The sequence below is a fragment of the Aspergillus saccharolyticus genome (assembly GCF_003184585.1).
Source record: "Aspergillus saccharolyticus JOP 1030-1 unplaced genomic scaffold BP01scaffold_2, whole genome shotgun sequence".
NCBI classification, from domain to species: domain Eukaryota; kingdom Fungi; phylum Ascomycota; class Eurotiomycetes; order Eurotiales; family Aspergillaceae; genus Aspergillus; species Aspergillus saccharolyticus.
In genome coordinates, this window is record NW_020290612.1 from 619,625 (window position 1) to 640,046 (window position 20,422).

The 20,422-nt window shown below is 50.3% G+C and overlaps 8 protein-coding genes across 8 annotated transcripts; 3 read left to right on the plus strand and 5 right to left on the minus strand.

Moving 5' to 3' along the window:
- Nucleotides 1–154: 154 nt before the first annotated feature.
- On the plus strand, nucleotides 155–564 carry BP01DRAFT_378877 (uncharacterized protein; the record flags this gene model as incomplete). The annotated part of the gene is made up of 3 exons (XM_025577102.1): nucleotides 155–280; nucleotides 354–403; nucleotides 492–564. The coding sequence occupies 3 exons, from the start codon at nucleotides 155–157 to the stop codon at nucleotides 562–564; spliced, it is 249 nt and encodes an 82-aa protein (XP_025435291.1).
- A 298-nt stretch (nucleotides 565–862) lies between these two features.
- On the minus strand, nucleotides 863–2,672 carry BP01DRAFT_370814 (uncharacterized protein; the record flags this gene model as incomplete). The annotated part of the gene is made up of 4 exons (XM_025576630.1): nucleotides 863–1,056; nucleotides 1,127–1,244; nucleotides 1,285–1,694; nucleotides 2,522–2,672. The coding sequence occupies 4 exons, from the start codon at nucleotides 2,670–2,672 to the stop codon at nucleotides 863–865; spliced, it is 873 nt and encodes a 290-aa protein (XP_025435292.1).
- Nucleotides 2,673–5,594: 2,922 nt separating this feature from the next.
- Nucleotides 5,595–6,230, minus strand: BP01DRAFT_362262 (uncharacterized protein; the record flags this gene model as incomplete). The annotated part of the gene is made up of 2 exons (XM_025576213.1): nucleotides 5,595–5,797; nucleotides 5,909–6,230. 2 exons carry the CDS (start codon nucleotides 6,228–6,230, stop codon nucleotides 5,595–5,597), a joined length of 525 nt encoding a protein of 174 aa, XP_025435293.1.
- A 2,001-nt stretch (nucleotides 6,231–8,231) lies between these two features.
- On the minus strand, nucleotides 8,232–9,919 carry BP01DRAFT_378879 (F-box protein; the record flags this gene model as incomplete). The annotated part of the gene is made up of 2 exons (XM_025577103.1): nucleotides 8,232–8,347; nucleotides 8,455–9,919. 2 exons carry the CDS (start codon nucleotides 9,917–9,919, stop codon nucleotides 8,232–8,234), a joined length of 1,581 nt encoding a protein of 526 aa, XP_025435294.1.
- A 2,085-nt stretch (nucleotides 9,920–12,004) lies between these two features.
- Nucleotides 12,005–13,258, plus strand: BP01DRAFT_378881 (FAD-binding oxidoreductase; the record flags this gene model as incomplete). The annotated part of the gene is made up of 4 exons (XM_025577104.1): nucleotides 12,005–12,227; nucleotides 12,336–12,690; nucleotides 12,746–12,792; nucleotides 12,891–13,258. The coding sequence occupies 4 exons, from the start codon at nucleotides 12,005–12,007 to the stop codon at nucleotides 13,256–13,258; spliced, it is 993 nt and encodes a 330-aa protein (XP_025435295.1).
- Nucleotides 13,259–14,082: 824 nt separating this feature from the next.
- BP01DRAFT_413020 (NPP1 family protein) lies at nucleotides 14,083–15,101 on the minus strand. Its single transcript, XM_025578983.1, has 2 exons — nucleotides 14,794–15,101; nucleotides 14,083–14,729 (listed from the first exon to the last, which is right to left on the minus strand). The coding sequence occupies exons 1-2, from the start codon at nucleotides 15,012–15,014 to the stop codon at nucleotides 14,231–14,233; spliced, it is 720 nt and encodes a 239-aa protein (XP_025435296.1). The 5' UTR covers nucleotides 15,015–15,101; the 3' UTR covers nucleotides 14,083–14,230.
- Nucleotides 15,102–17,930: 2,829 nt separating this feature from the next.
- BP01DRAFT_352817 (DUF4267 domain-containing protein) lies at nucleotides 17,931–18,633 on the plus strand. Its single transcript, XM_025574024.1, has 2 exons — nucleotides 17,931–17,984; nucleotides 18,045–18,633. Exon 2 carries the CDS (start codon nucleotides 18,055–18,057, stop codon nucleotides 18,454–18,456), a length of 402 nt encoding a protein of 133 aa, XP_025435297.1. The 5' UTR covers nucleotides 17,931–17,984; nucleotides 18,045–18,054; the 3' UTR covers nucleotides 18,457–18,633.
- A 1,068-nt stretch (nucleotides 18,634–19,701) lies between these two features.
- BP01DRAFT_287814 (uncharacterized protein) lies at nucleotides 19,702–20,403 on the minus strand (the record flags this gene model as incomplete). The annotated part of the gene is made up of 1 exon (XM_025571513.1): nucleotides 19,702–20,403. The coding sequence occupies one exon, from the start codon at nucleotides 20,401–20,403 to the stop codon at nucleotides 19,702–19,704; it is 702 nt and encodes a 233-aa protein (XP_025435298.1).
- Nucleotides 20,404–20,422: the final 19 nt, after the last annotated feature.

Sequence of the window (20,422 nt, forward strand, 5' to 3'; positions counted from 1 at the left end):
TGGTTAGGGGCAAACCGAAGTATAAAATCCCACTGCATCACCCTCGAGGTGTCTCTACACAAACCATCTCATCACAGTCCGAGTCTTCGATTCTTCCACTGCTCTCCAGAAGACAGTCCATCATCAACACCACTCTAATACCTCCACCTTCATCATGCAGTTCTCCTCCATTGTCACCTTCGCTCTGCTGTGCGCTGCAGCCACCGCCTCCTCCCTCAACGCTGGTGCCAATCAGTTGGACAAACGACTCTTCTGCAACGACGCGACATGTAACACCCAGGTATGTTTTTTGAACTTTCTCTGTCTCGCATGGATGTCTTCTTCCCAAGCCAATGCTGATGCGCCTACTATAGTGTCTCAACGCCAATGCCCTTAGTGGGCAATGCGGTGGGACGGAGGACCTGTAAGACCTTCCTTTCCAATCTTTCTATAGACCCGCCCGATGGGTAGATCTTGCTAGGTTTGAGTTACTAATGCTTGGAACCGTGCAGTCGCTGCATCTGCAGTTACAGGTTGCCAGCCGCTGACACGAAGGGTGCCGCTGCCCCTGCCGCAGGTCCCTGAGGAATATCGTCTTGGAACAAGCCGTTTGGCGTGGCTATTACATGACACGCCTGCTTCAACTTCTATCATCTTGGTCATTCGTTCTCATAATTAATAATTAATATCAAAGTTTATTCTTACTTCCACTCCTACTATGTGTGGTGTCCTCTCAAGCATCCTGTAGTCATGCTGTAAATTAGAGAAGTGACTCCGGAGATGCACACCACCTATACCAGCTCCACGGAGATACCACATCGTAGCCATCGCCATCCAGAAAATACTAAACCATAGTATGTCTCATTCACATCCCGGGTTCCCCCTACAGCTTAACCTTACCCATCATCTCCGTGACCTCCTCAACTGCATTCCTAAAATCCTTGACCCTAATGTCACACTGGACCTCGCACAGTTTTCGCCGCGCAGTCGACTTCAGCTTCTCAATCAACTCCAAGCCAGTCGCCTGCTCCAGCACATCCAGCTCGACCTCAAAGTCCGCCAGCGGCTTCATCACCGCTGATCGCCCCGTTGGGCAACACGAACGCGCCCATCGCCACCTTGCCCCCAACCAGCTCGTCACCATCACCACCACCCTCCTTCCCCTCCTCCTCCTCCCCAAGGACCACCTTGAAAAAATGTGTCGGCACCGCCACCCTCGGCGAGGGCGACCCAATAACCTCATAACTCACCCGCCACTTCCCATTCTTCCTCCAACCGAGGCAAATACAGCGGGCCGGTGATCACCCGGACAGAGGGGTAACGGGTAGTCAGGTTCTTGCAAAACGCCTCAAAGTCCCGCCAGTAGTGGCGGTTGAACCCGACCCCGACCTGCGGACACATGTTGGACATGCGGAAGGTCTCGTCGACCGCCTGCTGCGACCAGCGCGGGGGGTCCGCAGGCACCTGGTGGCCGCGGTCGTACCCGCTCGCGCTGTAGTCCTTGACCTTGGCCCGGAACGCGGCGAGGATGTCGGGGTCCTCGCGGAAGTTGTCGCGGCGCTTGCCCGGTGCGTTTGCGATCGAGGCGGGCGTCATGTGCTCGGCTACCCAGATCGGGTTGCGCGTGCGCCGGTCGTATGCCCCGTACCAGGAGGTGGCGCGGAGCTCCTCGTTGACGGGGCCCGGGTGCCCGTATTTGAGGATGCCGGTATGCTCTTTATCAGTCGGGTAGGAAGTAATCCGTCAGAATGACAGATTGTCAGGGGGTGTCATTCGAGTGGGCCTCAATCCAGGTGGTGATGCCATGACATCCCCGGATGTAACCCTAACTCTAGCTTCAGCTCATTTCCCGGTGCCGAGCTTGTCACTTTTCCTGCATTCGATAGGCTCTGGGGGATTTATGCAGTTATGGTAACTCATCTCAATCCTCCATTCATTGTGTTATAGAAGTGATATGTTTAAGTAGGAAATCTCTTTCGCCCCTAGTTTCGGTGCATCATATATACATTCTCCCGCGAAGTCGTTTTCCATCTCCATACCGTGCCACGAACCGCCAATTCTAATGCGCTGTCCTGAATGTGAAAATAGGATTTGGCAGTCCGGTGTTCTTTCTTGTGTTTGACATTCGTTTTCTTTACTTTTTTTTCTTTTAGAAACAAAAGTAAAGAAAATTGCCCTGTGCGTACAGGAAAGAACAATGCTTGCGAAATGCCAGAGCGTTCGATTTCAGCCGAAATAAAACCTCCATAAAGAGTCAACCGCCTCGGCAACTGACCTATCTCATAAGAATCCTCCTTGCAATGCAAACTTAAGCGCAGAAGCGTTGATACTACGTACTGAGACGATCGGCAGTGACACAACCCCATGTAATGCCATTTGAGTCCCTCATCACCGCCGCCCCAACCTCATAATCGCAGAGGCTCTTGTCATCCCGCACCGCCTTGATATTGTCAGACATGATCTTCCCGGAAATCGGCTGATTCTTGCCCTGCGCCGCCTGACAGTACATGAGCGCACCACCAAACTGCGGCGTCAGCCGCACCGGCTGGCGGCTTTTGAATTGAGAGAGGGGGGTCTTCGGCGTGACGAGGCGCGTCAGCAGCCTCTGCATGTCGCGGTTCAGCGGACACAGGTGCATGTGGATCTGGTTGCGGGTGATGGAGTGCACGGAGTTGACGACCAGGACTGATCATGGTTCTTTATACACACATTGCCCCATTGCTCGTATAGTTCTGTTGCTCCATGATATACGCCAAGCAACCGAACCACGGGCGCGACGGCTTCCGGATCGGGTTTCTTCCTCCGCAATTACGATCAACACGAACATTCACAGCCAGATGGCTCGCGGCCCTGCATAGAGCATAAGGAATTGACATAGTAGATTCACCTCAAGGTAGACAGTTCCATTAGTCTTGGACGTCTTCGTATCAAAAATCAAGCACATACGACCACAGGGTGTGGAAGACAGGGCTTCCCGTCCGCTCAGCCGTACTTAAGCCACACGCCGGGAGGTTAGTAGTTGGGTGGGTGACCACCAGCGAATCCCTTCTGTTGTATGTTAGTGCTCACCCGTCTCTTTGACACTTTTTGACCCAGTGGGTAAGGCGTTATTATCATCTTATCTTCACCCCTATTCACCTCTCTTCAGTTTATTTAGGGCGCGACCTCTCTAAACTATACTTATTACTCCCACAGCCGACGTAGTCTCGTAGCACAGTCCTGTTGCTAAGAATTACCTCTTAGGTAGATATTAATCTCACTATCTTTTCTATATTAGTATCAGTAACTTTTGGACTCCCGCAATGTATAAAGCGATAATTAGTTAAATTCTATCCTAGTCTTTGGTAATCTACCTGGCTATTTATTCTCTCCATCTACACAAGCTGATTATGTACCTTAACTATAGGTACTATAATAGGATAATCCTCGTCCCCATTCCCTTTAGCCTACCTTCCCGGCCTGGAGATCAAGGCTGACCGTATTTTGTAGAAAAGCGTGAGAGTTCACCCAAGCAAAGAACAGTCGAAACGCCTAGATAAAAAGAAGATAGTAAGTACTGCAGGGCACAGATATAATAGTGTGGTATCATTGCCCACACTACTACAGTAGGTAGATAAGTAGTAATAGTCTACTTTAGTCTACCTGTTAATTTATTTCAAGTTGTTTTCATATTATATTAAACAATCATAAATTTTGTCTGCATTTATTGGAAAATACTTATTACTGAGCTTTACACTCCTTGCCCGTTAATTCTAAGTAACTATTAATCAACCGGGAATCTATCAGAATCTATAGTACAAATAATCACCTGTCAAGTATTTAAGTAGTATAATATATATAATCAGCTTCTAGTATATCTGATTCTTTCTCTTTTAACCCTTTAGCTGTCTATGCCCAAATATGGGTAGTCTACCTGCTGAGTTCGCAGTCTATTTAGGTGTGGATAGATGGGTAGGTGTGATGCCTAGTGGCTGTAAGTATTAACTCTCCCACAGCCCCTGTAATTAAGGCAACGTGCATCGCGGAGTAGATCTTGCTCTAGAACAGAGACCCACCCATGATCTACATCTCCTGCCGCTGCAGAGCTTATAGTATAGCTCGCCTGCCTATCCTTTTAATAATAGATAACGTTCTACTGAAATGATAACAGTCCTGATCAGAATTAGCTCATTATATTAAGAGGCGAGCAGTCAATATAGTCTAGTATTTTTATTCTGCTTTTTATTAATCAAGAAAGAAAAAGTAAGTTAATATTATCTAATTTTGTTATATCGCGTGCGCGGTCATAAAAGCAGAATCCAGCCACCTAGGAATCCGAATTAGTATTAAATCCTAGAGATAATCTTCTAGTATTCAGAAAATCCCACTACTAAATCCTAGAGTGTTCTAGCTCAAATCGGGTTTTATAATAGGTATAGGAACGGAGGTGTTAGTAGAATAAACCTGAAGCTAACAGTTCTGTTCTATCAGAAGGCGAAGGGGCAATACTCTAATTATACTCTTACTTTCAACGCTTACGACCAAACTATTATTAGAAGAAGAGATTGCATGACCTGTTAGATAAATATAAACTAATTTATTAGTAATTAAGAGAAAAACAGCATTTCATAGTTTTGTAATAGTACCAAAGATCATGATTTCCAAAGATATTACCCTAAAAGTCTACTAATAATTTCAGTCTGCAGTATTCACCTGGTATCCTGTATTTGTCCCTGATGGCCTTGAGATGATTGAGCAAGGCTTGGAACTTTTTAATCGGAGTCAGATTTCATCTTGGTTCTATTTGTAGCATAAAACCAAACGCGTTAACTATTTATAAGGCCTTTAATACATTAAATCCCAATCTTCTCCACTACCTTGTTTCCGAGGGGATAAGCTTGGCTGGTACTTTGAACCCCAGAGTTTCAAGCAACTCTCCACAGAAGGCAATGTCCGTACACCATCCAGTGCATTCCCAAAGCGATCGCGCACGATCTCATCAGTGTCATCTACGGTTTGAATCCAGGCACTATCCGGCGGAATGAACCCGCCATCTCCACCTTCAACAACCCACCGCCTCATGGCCTCAAACACAGCATGATAAACGAACGGATTCGCAAAGGTGCTCCACCTTATCTCTTCCTCTTCACCTCCTGCACCAGATACCCTCTCCTGGGATGGCCTCTCTCCCCATCGCACCTGATCAACCGCAGAGAAATAGCTCGAATCGCGATGGCCCATCCCCGCCACCTCATACAGGCGGTACCCCTCACTCTGCGGCCTCCGATACGCCGTCCGCCGCCAATGCATCTGTCTACTCACCCTACAGGGATACCGCACGGACAAGAATTCTAATTCCCCCAGCAGCTCAATAATCTTCCCCCCAGTCTCGCAGTCCGGCAAAGGCGTCGTCCCGCCTGACTGACACAGCAAGAACCCATCAAACGGAGGCATCTCACCATCCGGCAGCCTTAAATGGCCGGAATGCGTGATAAACCGCCGAGTAAGGCCCCCAGTCTGCGAGAGGCCGGCGAGCACGACCCACCGCGCCGTCAAGCCGCCCAGCAGTCCCGCGCGGAGGGCGTACGACGCCGCGGACAGAATCTCGGGGGACTGAGTCGTGGCGGGCCACTATTTCACTTTGAGAGTGTCGTATGCTTGCTATAGTTCCTCTTTAGACATAGGTTCTTCCTCCCTCCCGTCCTCGACAGGAATATTGAGAACTCGTCGCTGGTCGGTACAGGCGTGAAATCCATGGCTGCATAGCGGTTCGGGTCGATGTTCTTGATCTTCCCGATAGCGGAGGGGGCTTGCGAGTCGACTTCGAGCCAGGCGTGGTCTGTTCCCCCCATTGCAATGTAGGCTGTGTTAGACACATTTCCCTCGAGTTGATCTCGTCGATCCGGGTTGCTTTCGCGTGATCAGAATGAAGGATAGGGAGGCGACTTACCATTGCGTATAACCCACCGATTTACATGCCGCCAGATACTCGTCCCGCCCCACAGGTGCGAGGGCTCGGCGACCACGAACCCCGAGAACTGGGCGGGGTCTGCGGGCCGCCGGAGTAGCAGGCGCGTGCAGTATGAGTGGCCCTGCGCGGTGCCGGAGATCAGGTACTCCTGGCTGATGAAGTCGTATTCTGGGAGGAGGTCGATATGGTAGGGTTCCAGGAGGATTATCGGGTGGGAGGGGTCGGTCTCCGGGACGAAGGTCACGGTTGGTTCGGGGATGGCGAAGGTTTTGGGTGAATTAGGGGATTCTTTGTTGTTCATCTTGTTGACACTATTCTTGCTTCTTAGATCTTCTTTCTGGTTGTCTGTTTTGCTGTTTTTGTAGAGTCGACTTGTTGAGAACAATGATGTATGACTGTGGTCGGCAAGTACAGTACAGGGCGTTGTGTTACTTACTCGTGCTTTGATCTCCAATTACGATTTCGAGGCAAGAATAGCGATAGGAGGTCAGATTCACTCTTTTATTAGCTCCACTGAGAACCCTGTCCAGCATTCCACATTTGTACTCGTTCCTCGACAATCCTACTTGGAGCTCCCGCAGCCCCCTATCAAAGCAAGCATTCAGTCGATACGTGTCCGGTCAGCCCCCGCAGGCTTGCAGATCCCGATCCCCTACTCACTCGAGCCTCTTCCCCGAAACAAGTTTGTGTTGGACAAGGCAGGAACACAGGGGCGAAACAGATAAGCAACGTCGTTGGTCGCCATCTCACTAGCGCGTGAACTGCAGTCAAACTGGCATCAATCACACTCCAGCCATACACGCTAGTCTTAGCTGAGACACACCTGCAGAAAAAAGAGATCCGAGTGGCTGCTCGGCGTAGGAGCTGCGAAGCGATGTCAGCGCTAGCCTCAAGCCCCAAAGGTAGGCGGGGTAATCTGATCCAGGTGAAGCAAAAACTTCCAAGTTGCAAATCGGAAGTTCCTAAGTGTCCAGAGATTGACCATACCGTTCATAGGTACTCCGTAACTTTCCCCGATTCCATGCTCTTCTAGTTACTGGTTCCATTGAGGGAGATCCCGATTGCCAATCGCCCACGGACCGAACCCTAAATACTGAGCATACCATACGACATTATCCGCAACGTCTCCTATGGAATTGTCTAGACTAAGACAGGTCACGACGGTCGGCTCTAAGAAAGCGACCAGTGCCCTGGTGGTGGGGCGGCCAGGTAACCTAGAGCCAAGCCATCGTCTTTCGGGTTTCTATTCACCTGCTCAAGAAAGGCGGCATATGATACTCAGGGGGTGGCTCCAGTCGATTTATGATTCGGCTTGTCGCCCGATCGGCCATATTTGGCCTACATGCGAGTGGCCTTGACGTCTCAAATCAAACTACCTCTTCCCTATGCTATTTCTTCTCGGGATGAATGATATCGATAGTCCAATCACAATTACTTCTGAGGAGGCTGTTTCATCGGCACGTTGTTTTACTCTATGTGATGACGCCTCCGAGAGAGGTGGAAGATGCTTGGATTCTGACTACGTCAGGCTAACTGCGAGGAACTAGCTAAGGCCACTGGGGTGGGCGGTGAGCGAGCAGCCTCAGGCAAGGCCCCAGGCCGCCGTCACTATATACTATAAACATTTTAGACTCCATGAATGTAAATATTCCACGTTATTTGCCCGAGAAAAGCTGGTATATATCGGGCTGAAGTTCATATAGTAAGTGATGACATGAAATATATGGTTCGATGGGTCTACTAGATCTTTTGGCACTATCTTGACTTTTGCAATTTGAGCAGGAGTCTTCCAATTGGTCGTGTACCTGCAGTGCCACGCCCTCCACGTGGGCAACCCGCACTGTGGCGAACAAGGAGGTAACCCAATGATTAAGTGTGAACCACGCATAGACAATAATATTCCTTCAAATCCCAACACATATCCTCCCACTCCGCCTGTACAGTACCTGAACAACAAATGTATTAACCCGGGGAGCCAGTGAAGAAGGGCGTCCTCAGTGATCCGATTGATTCAACTATGACCTCCATCATCTGCAGTATTCATCAAGATCTAGCACTCTAGCATCGTCCAAAATTGCACCAGCCTCGGGTTGCTCATTACTTTATAGGATATAACTAGCTCTCCCTATGACCTATGATAAGGGAAACCCAAGTAGTTCATGTGATAGATGGAAGATCTTATGGTCTCAAATACAATACTAGGCATCTATAGATATTTGTTCTCAATTCATAGCGCGATTTAGATTGAACAAGTATGGATTCGACCATAATTCAAAGATATAAAGGTGATAATCCCCCGGACCTAATCTGACTGTTGTTCGTTTCTGCCCGCAGCTGACGGCCGTTGGCGGAACGGACCAGAGACGAAATGGGGCGTTGAGCTCCGCCCGACCCACCGCCACTCCGGTAGAAAGTCATCTGCTGCTACGTCAGCTTTGAGTTTGCACGGCCACAGATTAGGAACTTGTGACGAAAATACAGAGGGTATGGAAAACAAAGCTCCTCGCCAAGAATAAAGAACTTACTCATCACCATTTCCGACGCGTTAGCCTTCAGCTGGCGAATCCATTCACCCAGCGGAATTTGCGCGTGGTCGGCGTCGAAGGCGACAGCCCTAGCATGGCATGTCTGACGTGATCTCCCACTCCGCATCCACAGGGGATCGCTCACGTCGATCGGATGGCCGCGGAATAAGAGGTTACCCATGTAGAGGTAACGGAGCGAGGGCAGATCATCATAGAGGTTCGCCCAGACCGTCTGCCACCGGTGCACGATCTCTGCCCTGTAGTTGACTTGCCATTGTTTTCTGTCGGCACGAGAGGCACGGGGATTCCAGGGCGAGGCGGTCTGGATGGACTCGGCTAGGCTTATTGAGGATAGGCTGAGACGCTGGAGAGTGGTCGTCGCAGAGCGGAGGAACGCTCGAAGGTCGTCCCGCGTGGTATCAAGATCGCGGAGTTCCACCTCCACCAGCCGTGTAAAGTAGACGCGCTGGGCGAGTTGGGAGAACAGTTGCGGCTTGAGGTGCTTTTCGGGGGTGCAGGAGAGTGAGAAGGTGAGGGTCCGCAAGCCGGGAGCGGCGGTCACCACCATCTCCAGTATACCCCGCAGACGATCTCCGTGTTCGTCCCTTGCGGGCACTTTTCCCGTGCTACAGAGGCACAGATGAAGATTCTCGAGAGTCTGGAGAAGCTGTAGGAATTGCTGATACTGCGGTTTTGTCGTTAATGTTATGAGATCCTGCGCCGCTACACCGCAGTGGTGACGATCGCACGTCTCGAGTCTCTGCAGCTTTTGCTGTGCCGTAACAACCGCATCTATGACTTCCAGAAAAACCCTTGCATGTTTATCTCCCATTGTGGCCTTCGCACGTTCGGAGTAGCCGGATGAACGTACTGTCCTGTGACAGGGTAGCTGATCGCGAAGGTGGCGTACTCCTAAGCACGGGAATTTCATCGGCCTCGACGAATCGAGTAGTACCCACGTTGGACAGGATCGCAGCCCGACCCCTCCCAGATTATTGAAGCAAGCCAGCGACTTCCTAAGAGCACTGGTAAAGGCACCCGTATCCAATACTTGACAATGATCTGCAACCATGGCCTGGTATGCGGTGAAACGGTTGAAGATCTCAGTATCGGTCCACAATCCCTCCGCATAGACCCCCCGAGAAAAGAACGAGTTATTTAGCGCCATAGGTATGGGACCAGGTGGCGAGTATTCTTTATCGAGCGATCCTTCGAATAGGGTGGGAACTATCCAGAGCTCCTTCACCCGTGGTCGCAGATTCTCGTCTGCAGCGAGAGCTGCCAGACGACTCAGACCCTCACTTGTGATCAATACACAAATAGTCTGAAATGATGAGTCCGCAAAGCGTTCCCACGTGCGAAGGAAGAGTGTCTTGCAGGTGAGCCGAAGTGCACACCAATCGATCAGTTCCAAGTGTCCACAAATTTGGATGATGAGCTCAGAGGGAAGGGTAGCGAAAGACATTCTGATTATTATGAAAGGCAGTGGCAGTATGTCGGATGATGAAAGGACAAGAAGTCACACAGACCGGCACTACCGAGGGAAGCAAGCCAGAGTTACTAAGTACCGTAACTTACTACCCAGTAATTGACTAGTGCCCAGTGTAGGAGCCGGCGATGGTCGGGGAATCAAAGGGTGGATCCGAATCTCACTAGTAGTTAGTGCTAAGTATATACACCAACCTCTTAGCCCTAGGTGATGCGTCACCGCAGTCCTTCCGAAATTCGAAGCCCCTCAGGAGAGCCACCACCTCAATACTCAAAAATTCCAAGGCAATCCCTGACGGCAAAGCCTTGGTAGATGAGGTTGAAAGTGGCCTCCACCGTCGCCTTGCCGCAGAGATCGTCCGGGATTTTCTGTCCGCTTTTCGTCACTCCGATCTATCTGCGGTCATATTGTCAGTTCTCACGCACTTCGGGCCTGCGAACATAGGATGGTAGGAATGAGGGCCCGGGGAGGCCTACGAGCCCGACTATCTCAGCACTTTATTACGCTCGTAGATCTGGACCTCCATGTTGGGCAGTTTGTCACGGTATGGGTTAGCTGCCTTGGGTTATCTAGAGGGAAGGGGCTATGCACTTGTTCAGGTATGCAGCCACAGCCGTGCCCGCGAGCCCGGCTCCCGCAACAGCCACGCGGAGCTTCTTCTCCTCTGGCTGGGTGACATGAGCCATCTTTCTAAGTTTAACTGCGTGGTAACAAGCGGAGGTGAGTGGGCGGCTCTAGACGAAGCGAAAGACAAACGTTCAATCTTGGGTGTACCTGGTTATCAATTAGTCGCACTTATTTGGATATGGGGGTTCAATCGAGGTTAAATACCTCCTGCCCTACGAGATGCATTCAAGGTCGGAGCATTTCTCGGCTTTTGTAAAGGACAATCCACAATCCACGATTAATCCCAGCATTACTGCTTCTAGTTAATTGTTGGTCTAGCTTCTCCGCTAGCCCTATTTGCTTCCCGATTCGATCGCAGTCAGCAGGCTACAGTGGTCATCTCGCAGTATTCGCCCTAGGCCGAGCATGATCCGGCACACACTGTTCAGGCACGAGAGAAGGAACGGAAATGACGATAAGGCGACTGCATCATTCTTGTATCTTACAGCCTGCTGTAGTAAGTTTCAACGGCTCTTTTCTTTCATACCACCAGCACATTCACTGAGTGCGGGGCACTCAACAGAGGGAAACGTAGCGGAAATGTCATGTTGTCCCCGGCCGGCTCCCGCGGGGTCCGCGGGGGCCCGTTTCCGATCTTGCCCCGACCCGCGTTTTGCCAATAACCACGCATTGTGAATTGTAGATATTGTTTGGAGGATATTTCACGGGATCGGACATGCAGACTACGCCTTTGAAGTAATGTATACCGTACCTCTGATTCCACAGTTGACGAGGCCTTTGCGATCCGACTTGGGAAGGCAGTTGAATTGATGCAGGTAGCCCGGTACCATTGCGATACAATATATGTACTGTCTTAATAGTGCGCTACGCACAGCATCATTTGTAACCGCACAAGGCGAGACGAAGACGCTGGATCAGCCCTCAGTAACAAAGGACCGTCTACAGTTAACAAAGCACCCTAGAGATTGCTGCGCAATTCACGAAGGGGAAAGTGTATTATGGAAGGAATGAAGCTGGGCAGTCCGTATGTCTGCTATACAAATCTCGATTTACATAGATTGGGCGGTTGTTTTACCGTCACAGAAAAGCGGACTTGTACCCAGACAATGCGAACTCCAAGTTCAAACAATCCATAGCTGTGCATAGCCCTGAAATCCACATTGTGTAACCATCGGGGGGTAACCCCGTGCGGTTGGAAGTGTCGCAAGCGGGTTTGATCCCCAACATCCTCCTGTCCACGGCAGGAGCCGGATGACCTTGCCCGCAACTCTATGGAAGGATTGACGAACAAGCGGAGAAAAGGCTGGGGATGGGGTGCCTTTCGATATTGTATTTATCCCGACAATACCGCGGGAAGTGCGGAAGACCAAGCACAACATCCCAAGCAGCGTCACCCATTCTTACCTGGACTTCTCATACACCCTTACACTCAGCATGGCTTCATCTTCTTTACAGCGGTTCTTCGATGCGGTTGCCACCCTGATCGGAGAAGAGAACATCTCCCGCACTCCCGGCCATGGCGCACTGCAAGGCCCGCATGGGCAACACTCGTATGCGGATCCTTTTGCCCTGCATGACAAACATGATCCCATCGGTGCACTCCGTCCAAAGCAGGTCCCCGAGGTTCAGGAGATCTTGCGGCTGGCCAATGCCCACCGTGTTCACTTGTGGACGGTTTCACGGGGCAAGAATCTAGGGTGAGAACCCGCTTCCTTCGATTTACGCTCTTCTGACTCCGAATGCTTTCGGCTTACTGGGCTTTCAGGTACGGAGGCGCTTTTCCCGGTCAAAAAAGGCTGCGTAGTCCTGGATCTTCACCACATGAACCGAATCATCGAGATTAACGAGGAGTCCGCCTATACGATTGTGGAACCCGGCGTCTCGTTCTTTGATCTTTACCATGAGATCAAGAAGCGAGGGTTGAACTTGTGGCCTTCTGTCCCGGCCATTGGTTGGGGGTCTGTTCTCGGGAATACACTTGATCGTGGGTTCGGCTACACGCCGCAAGGGGAGCATTCGCAATTGCAATGTGGGATGGAGGTGGTCCTGCCGACTGGCGAGCTCATCCGAACGGGAATGGGGGCGATGAAAGATAGCGCTCTGTTTCCGCTCTTCAAGGAGTAAGCCGGTGTAATATTTTGGTGGAGTTGGCTCGGATGGCTGACCATTTTGCAGTGGCTATGGCCCCAGTATGGACGTCCTGTTTTATCAGTCAAATCTGGGTATGTCTACGAGCCCCTCGAAGGGACATGAACGACGCCGTTGGTAGGTGCATTGCATGGGAACCTTGAAGCTGACGCGTTCACCGTTTCCACGATAGGAGTCGTTACCAAGATCGGCATGCATATTACCCCGGCCCCGGAGGCCTACGCCACCGTCGAAGTCAGCATCCCACAGGAATCTGATTTGGTTCCGCTGGTGGGCAGTTTGTCGGATCTCATGCGCCGCTCGGTGATCCTAAACTCCCCGTCGATCGCCAATATCTTCCGCATTGCGCTTACCTCGCAGAATCCGGAGGTGCTCGCAGAGATGAAGAAGTACATTAACCCCGGGAGTTGCGTCCCATACAGTGCACTGGAGGAGATCCGCACGAGACAGGGGTGGGGATTCTGGAAAGCCTATTTCTCCTTGTACCCACCGGTGGAAGTGCTGCCGGGGCTGCTGAAGACGATCCAGCGAGCGGCTTGATGTGTACTCAAACAGCTTGATGTGTACTCAACAGCTTGATGAAGCCGAAAGCTCAATCGCTCAATTACACTGAACTAATTTCTTTTTGATAAATAGAACCCTATAAAATTTAGGTGTTTGAGAGAAATAGTTCTCCTCCCTGAGGCTGGTGGCCATCGGACATATAATACAACGGACTCTACTCCGACTTCAACATTTCTGAAGTACCATTCCCTTCATACTTATTAATGTCTTGTTGACCCGCACAGACCCCAACCGCCTTCTGGCCACGTTCAAGCCACGCACCGGGAGATTAGTAGTTGGGTGGGTGACCACTAGCGAATCCTTCTGTTGTATGTTTTTTTTGTCGCTGCTGATTCGCTTCAGTAGAGGTATACCTTGAAATGTAGCAAACGAGGATGGTTCGTCACACTGAGTTGGGTGAAATCGCCAATCCCCTAGCCAGACATCAGAAACGACAGATAAGGTGTTTCCCACTCTTTTACAAGTACCCACTATTGCTGGATTCATTGTAATGTACCAGAAATATCTGTCGTACTAGCTGAGCAGGATAACGATCATGTGCTGTCAAATACCTTGACAACAACTAATACTAATTTATTCAGAGCAGTAACTATTTAGATCTCTGAGATATGGGAACCTCACATAGTACCTGATCGAAGCCGAAGATGAAATGCTGATAAACTAACTGTAGTGATGTAGGGTATATCATTCGCAAGTTCCACACAAACCCTAAACAAAAGGGTGATGAACCATGACAGGCATGATGAGCTTTCTCAATGTATACCTTACACTACAATATATAGCAGAAATTACAATATACTGTAAATCAGGGGAACCCATTATTGGATATCCCCTCTGAGAATGTTTTTCACGGTCACAGACATGATACAATATAACAACATGATGTTCGTGACTTCCCAGCTTATATACAATCTGAATCAAGACCTCTCCCAAGCCCGAATCGCACATTTACAGCGCCGCCTTCGCCAAGTTGTTCATAAAGGTAGCATCCTTGAACGGCACCGTCGCCTTGCCAAAGTCCGCGCTCTCCAATCCCTGCCGAGCCGCCACGGGCAACGAATCCCACGCGACGAGGGCCACATCCCGGCCCAGGGTCTCGGTGAACTGCAACTCATGGTTGGTGGGGAAGTTGGTGAAGTACTCAACCTTGGGACGGCCTCCCTGCTGCGGGGGAGTGTGGGTTTTCTTGTATTTTCCATGGCCGGAAGCGGCGCCTCCGAGCAGGGTCGGGTTGGCGTTGCTGGGGTTGTTGACCCAGATCACCACGTTCTCCCAGTCGTGGCGGTGGGCGCCCGTCGAGACACCGCTGGACGGCATGTCCTTGGGCATGTACCAGGCGTACATGATGCCGTAGCGGCCGTTGTACCAGCCTCCACGCACGTAGGTCTGCCCGCGGGATTGGTCGCGGCAACCGCCGGTAGCGCTGCCGGTGTCTTGCAGGCCTCCGCTGTATTTCTATTAAGTGGGATTGTTCGGTGATGTGACCAGGGGAAATGGAAGGAAAAGCTGACCTGGTGTCGCCGTTGGCAGCGACAGCTGGGTAGGACTGGCAGCCGTGCGCGATGTGCAGGTAGGGCTGGAATTTCTTGAAGGTGTTGCCGATGGCGTCGTTGGGGACGGTCTCGGGGAAGGGAGCGATGCTGTCGTGAGGGACGACGGCGCGCTTTTCCACCGGGGAGGCCTGCGTTGCCGCAAGGGTGGTGAGGATAGCGAGCAGGGTCTTGGGAAGCATTGTGCTAGGAGTAGAGTAGAGTTTTGATTGAAGGTTGTGCTGTGTTGTACTGGCAGTTTGTGGGATAGAGAGAGCTATGCAAGCCGGACTTGAGTAGCCTTATATACCTCTGCCATTGAAGTCGCATCTTCGCCATGGATACCCTCAACCAACGAAATGCATCAGCTAATCACTCCATCAATCCAGCCAAGGTCGTTTACTCCGCAAAATGACAAAGTTGATACTATTGCAGCAGTGTAACCCTCATGCGGTACATAGATCGAATGATTGCCAAGATAGCACAGCCAACAGGCCCGCAGGGTCCCTGAAACGATCGAACTGCCCTGAGTGGAGGAGTTCCAATCCCCAATCTGTTAAGGTTCAACGGGTCCGCTGGGGACCCTGAAGTGTTGTGTGCATGCGATTGGATCGGTTTCGCAGCTCCACCTGCCAAGCATTCCTTCGGTAGCCGGAAATTCATCGTCGCAATCCTGGGATCGACATTCTCTCCTTACTTATAGTTCGGACCAAGACAGACATTGAGCCCTTGGCTCCATGCACCAGGGGTAACCTGACCCTCGTGGCTTCTGCAGAACCTGATCAGGCTCCTCTTTTCAGTGCCCACCATGGGTGCCTGAACCTGCTTGATCACAGGAGGGTGGATCACCCTGGGATGCCAGACTCGGCAATCGATGAAGGTTTGAAACCCTAGAGGAACCAAATTTCGTGCCAACCCCATCTTTGGTGGAGATGGATCACAGGCACCAAAAATATTCATATTCGAACCTCACACAAATCAGCCTCGATCGAATTGAACGTTTGCTTCGCGACGTCACTACTGCCTATCTAGCCACAGTGCATACTAGTCCTGTAATACTTCTGACAGCCTGTTAAGTTCATATTACTAGTGATCCAGAATTAAGATACTCTCTCCTGTACCCACAATTTGTGTAAACCTTCTGGCATGCATATATATATCTCTTTGGCTACAGAATAAAAACATAAGGTACTTTTGTCACTTCTACAATTACCTTACCCACTCAAACCGAGGCTGTGTCTCAACTACCCTTATTTCCGGGTAATACGTTCAGTTATACTGCATGCGAACTAAGCAAACACTTTATAGCAGCAGTTACGAGGGTCTGCGTCACCAGGCACCAGCTTACCAGGACTTCCTTCTGCGAAGCCTAATAATATTCGCAAGTAGAGTAGACCTTGATTTCCTTGCATTCTCTGCTTATGTACCTTGGTATAAATGCTGCCATCATTATGGTAGGGATGCTGGCATGTCCTATCGGCGTAAGAAGCAGGGTAGGAGTAAATAAGACTTGCACCAGACAGGAAGGCAGTGTACTTAGATTAGAGGCATGATCACTTCACTACATACACTAAGATTGACTAATCACCTCTCCTGAGGAGTGAATGAGGACTTCATCTGTCTACATATAATCAAACATAGTGGTATCCTGCTTCAAGCGATTTATAAGTTCATTTATTCTCCAACTCCTCAAGCCATGTCCACCAGTTCTGAATTTCGCAGTTTGTGGAATGCTTCTTCCATGCTCAAGCATGGAGTCAGCTACCACCTGCGCAGCCCTGTTACTGCCATGAACTTTGACTTCACACCTCTTTGCGAAGACCATTCTCTGTCCTTATTTACTACCTTCCGCACTTTTCTCAGAATTACTATCACATCGCGTAGGATGTCTGTGCCGTCAAGCATATGAGGAGCATCTTACCGCGGCTTTTTGCATGAGAGCAAGTCAATATCCTTGGCACATTAGCTGCAATTCAATTAACATTGTTGCTTCTCGACATCTTGAGCCCTTTGACACGCACTAGCATTACTATTCCACAGTCGATGATAGCATTCATTGCCAGTGAGACCTCTGCCTGCTCTCTCAGCTCGAGAAGCAGCTTGATGACTTCTGAGTTCTCGGGTCTGACGGGTGCAGTGGTTCGAGCCCTAATAAGTCGCATAGTATCGTACCATGGCCGGTTACCCTAGTTTCAAATCTCTTCGCATATGAGAAAGCCCTTATCACGATGCCACACTCTGACTAGCAGTAGGGGATATTACTACCAGGGCGAAGTAGCCTAGCTGCTTTGAAAACAAACTGCGTCTCTAGCATTTGATGGTGAGAGGTATACCGCATTCGACGCTGTCTTTGACAGCACCGACCGGCCCAAGCGCGTCATTCGTCTCCGATTTAGTGCTGACGAGTGCCGACTACTAGTGCTGACATCCCCATTTGCATTGGTCAAGTCTTCACAGGCTAGCCGAGCCTTCCACTAAGAAGCAAAATCGCTACATGATGGCCCACATCAGCACCAACGATTTCAATGCAAGGCTATCGACTTCAGCCAAGTGTCATCGGTAGACGGTAGTTGGTTCGGTCGATTTCAGCGTCACTTGATAAAACGAGTTCCATGACGACTCAAAAAACGACGGCCAAAGTCCTATGACACACTCAGCCCAAGAGAGAAACAATACTTCCATTTCTAGTATGCTCATCAGGATACGGAGACATTCGTGGTTTCTGATGTAACAAAGCTCCCCAGATTCCTGTCCTTGTCAGGTGTGAATAGATGCAAGCCTCGCTGGGTGAGGCAGAACTTTGTCTATGCTCCCGTAGTCTTAGTGCTGCATATTTATTCGTCTTCCTGTACTGCCGTCCGTGCCCGACATCTCAATCAATCCCGAATACTAGAGGATCTACCTGCCAATAGAAGACAGAGGGCCTCAGATTCATGATTGGAAAGCTACGAGTCATCTTTTACTTAATGCTTTAGTGTATGTATGGCCTGACTCAGCGAACAGCCAACTAACCGACCGGCAAGTCAAAGCCAGACAGCCCAACTGTCAATCCAGGCCAGGTTCGGAAGTTATAAGTAGGGGATTCTCACCCACCCTCCGCGTTCCTTGCATCTGAGGCGTTCCTATCTTGATACAGTCTTTTGCCCCCTCCCACCAGTTGTGCGCACATTACAGTACGGTTTTATTTCCGCAATCACCCCCGTGAGACTAACAGCCCTAATGCTAGACACCAGGACAACCACCATGACGGCCTCTCCTAATCCAATTCCTGCCTATCTCTTCGGCGTTCTGAGTCTCGCTCTCGGCATCAACGCGATAATTCGTCCAGCAGCAGAATACCCGCGCTTTGGACTGCCATTCGAAACAGCACAATCGGATGCGTCTCACAGCGATGCCTCCGTCTCCCCGCTTATGTATCTGAAGGGCACCCGGGAGCTGAGCTATGGTCTGCTGGTTATAGTACTACAATATCAAGGCCAGCATAGCGCGATCACAACACTTGCCGTAGTTATGGCTTCGGTGGCGCTGGCAGACGGATTTGTGGTCTGGTTTTGCGGGGGACGCGAGCGGAGACAGAAGGCTTGCGGACATTGGGGCACATTTGTTGGGTTAGGCGCGTGGGCTTGGTATCGAGGTTCAGCGTAATGACTGATGTGGAGGTATGGTTTAGAAGAAGGCGTGTCCGAGAAGATGGTGCTGTTCAGTTGACTAGGCTCGTCTACAAGCTGTCACGGCAGAGGAGTTGGCTGGGATCATCGTCGATGAGTTTTTTTTTTGGCTGTGCCCCCAATCATAAAAAAGCCTGTTTTGCATTGATAAGACAGCAACGCCGGGCTGGGTGCATTTTACTCGAATGAAGCGAACGAGGGATTTCTGGCTCGCCCCTTCTACATAACAAGCAAATAGAGCGACGTGAAGGGAACTTGTTAGGTTGATTCATTCAGGGTGCCTTGAATACAGATATCTGAGTCAATTTAGAAAAGAAGAAAACGGGAAAATGTAGCCCACCAGGCTCTGAGATCACTGGGATAAGTTCGACTAGGACAGGAGTCGTCATTCCAACCTCTTCCAGCTTTGGTTGCGCGCAAACTGAGAACGAAAGGGAGAGACAATTGTGGAAAATATTGAGAGAAAATCATAAAGAGACTTCGATGATCGTCTCAGACAAACAGAGTCGCCGGAAGGGAAGCAATCGACGTTGTGAAATTCAGGCGTCCCGAATGCCAGAGACCCTAAGCTTCGAAGTCAAATGAAGAACCTGAGCTCTTTTCAGAGTAAGACAGCCGAAAGCGTTTACAGGTGGAGATCCTGACAGCGAAGAGCCACTAGTACCAATTGCATATATGTCTCTTTATTGAATCGTGCACAGTCACCATTATCAACCATTATCGGAAATTGTCGGTGTGCTTGCTCCACATGCTCAGGCAAGCCCAGGCAGACAGCATCATTAGACAATAGCCACCGCACGAATCTTGGAGCTCTACGGTCGGTCGACGCGGAAAAGAAAACGAGACTCGGGACAAGATCTGTTGATGGCATACCGCAACACGCTGGCTCGGCTGAGGGAGACTTTGCACAGATAGTCAAGTTTACAAGGGAAGTCTCCACGCCGAGCCCTTCATTGACACTACTTGCTACGGGGTGAGTGATTTCGATTCAGGAACAATGACAGCCGCGTGTGACAAAAGGTCCACAGGCTCCAACGAGGTTTATTCTCGGGTCTGATGACTCCTTTCGTCTGAAACTCCACTCAATCAAGCAAATGGAAAAACACACCGCAAAACAAATACTGGCAAACTCAAACAGAGACCCGGGCCTTTGCTTCAGACCAAGCTTGAGCGAGACAGCTGTCTAGCTAAAATCAAAAGGAACACCGGCCAAGTATCACAGCTACCACCATGCAGTGGGTCCCCAAGCCCTCTCTCTGTTCCTAACATTGCCCTTGTACGTAGGAGACCACGCGAGCCAGAGACGATTTCCCACTTCCAAGCTCACCCTTGCCTTCCAAGTTTGATTCAACCGTTGATCGTACTTCTTCCACAATTTCGGCAGAAACTCCACATCGTGCGCACAATACCGAATGATGTCGGCTGAGAGCGGCCGAGCGTTGAAGACCTCGTACGAGCCCCCATGCTCCGGGGCAAAAAGCTTCAATCCTTTCTCCTTGACCGCTTTGCAGCTCGCTCGCTCCTCGATTGTTAGAGGAAGATCAGTGTCGATACACTTCGCCAAGCCCTTCAGCCATTTCTTCCAACCGGGGCGCGAGGCAAGCTCCATCAATTGAACGTCATGAACGCCTCGGAGCTCAATGTGGTAGAGATTGCAGAGCGCATCCGAGTCATTGCGGACATCGAAAAAGACCTTGGGGATATCGGGCGACTCGAGCACGGATTGAAGGCTTATCCCAGCTCTCGTTTTCCGGGAAAATGCCTGGCCTCTGAGGGTATAGACGTCGACGAGATATGTCTTGTTCGTGGGCAGAACGAAGATCTGCAGAATGGAGATAGTCCCGTATCGGCAGAGGTCAACGCCCTCGAGGTCGACATATAAGGATGGGGGATTCGACGGCAAGTTCGTCAGAGTTCCCACCATCTTAACTAGCTTCTTGCAG

Coding starts and splice junctions, on each gene's coding strand:
- BP01DRAFT_413020 (XM_025578983.1), bottom strand. CDS start 15,014: ATGCTTCCCAAGACCCTGCTCGCTATCCTCACCACCCTTGCGGCAACG. Junction 14,730..14,793: donor GCTGCCAACGGCGACACCAG/GTCAGCTTTTCC, acceptor ATAGAAATACAG/CGGAGGCCTGCAAGACACCG.
- BP01DRAFT_352817 (XM_025574024.1), top strand. CDS start 18,055: ATGACGGCCTCTCCTAATCCAATTCCTGCCTATCTCTTCGGCGTTCTG.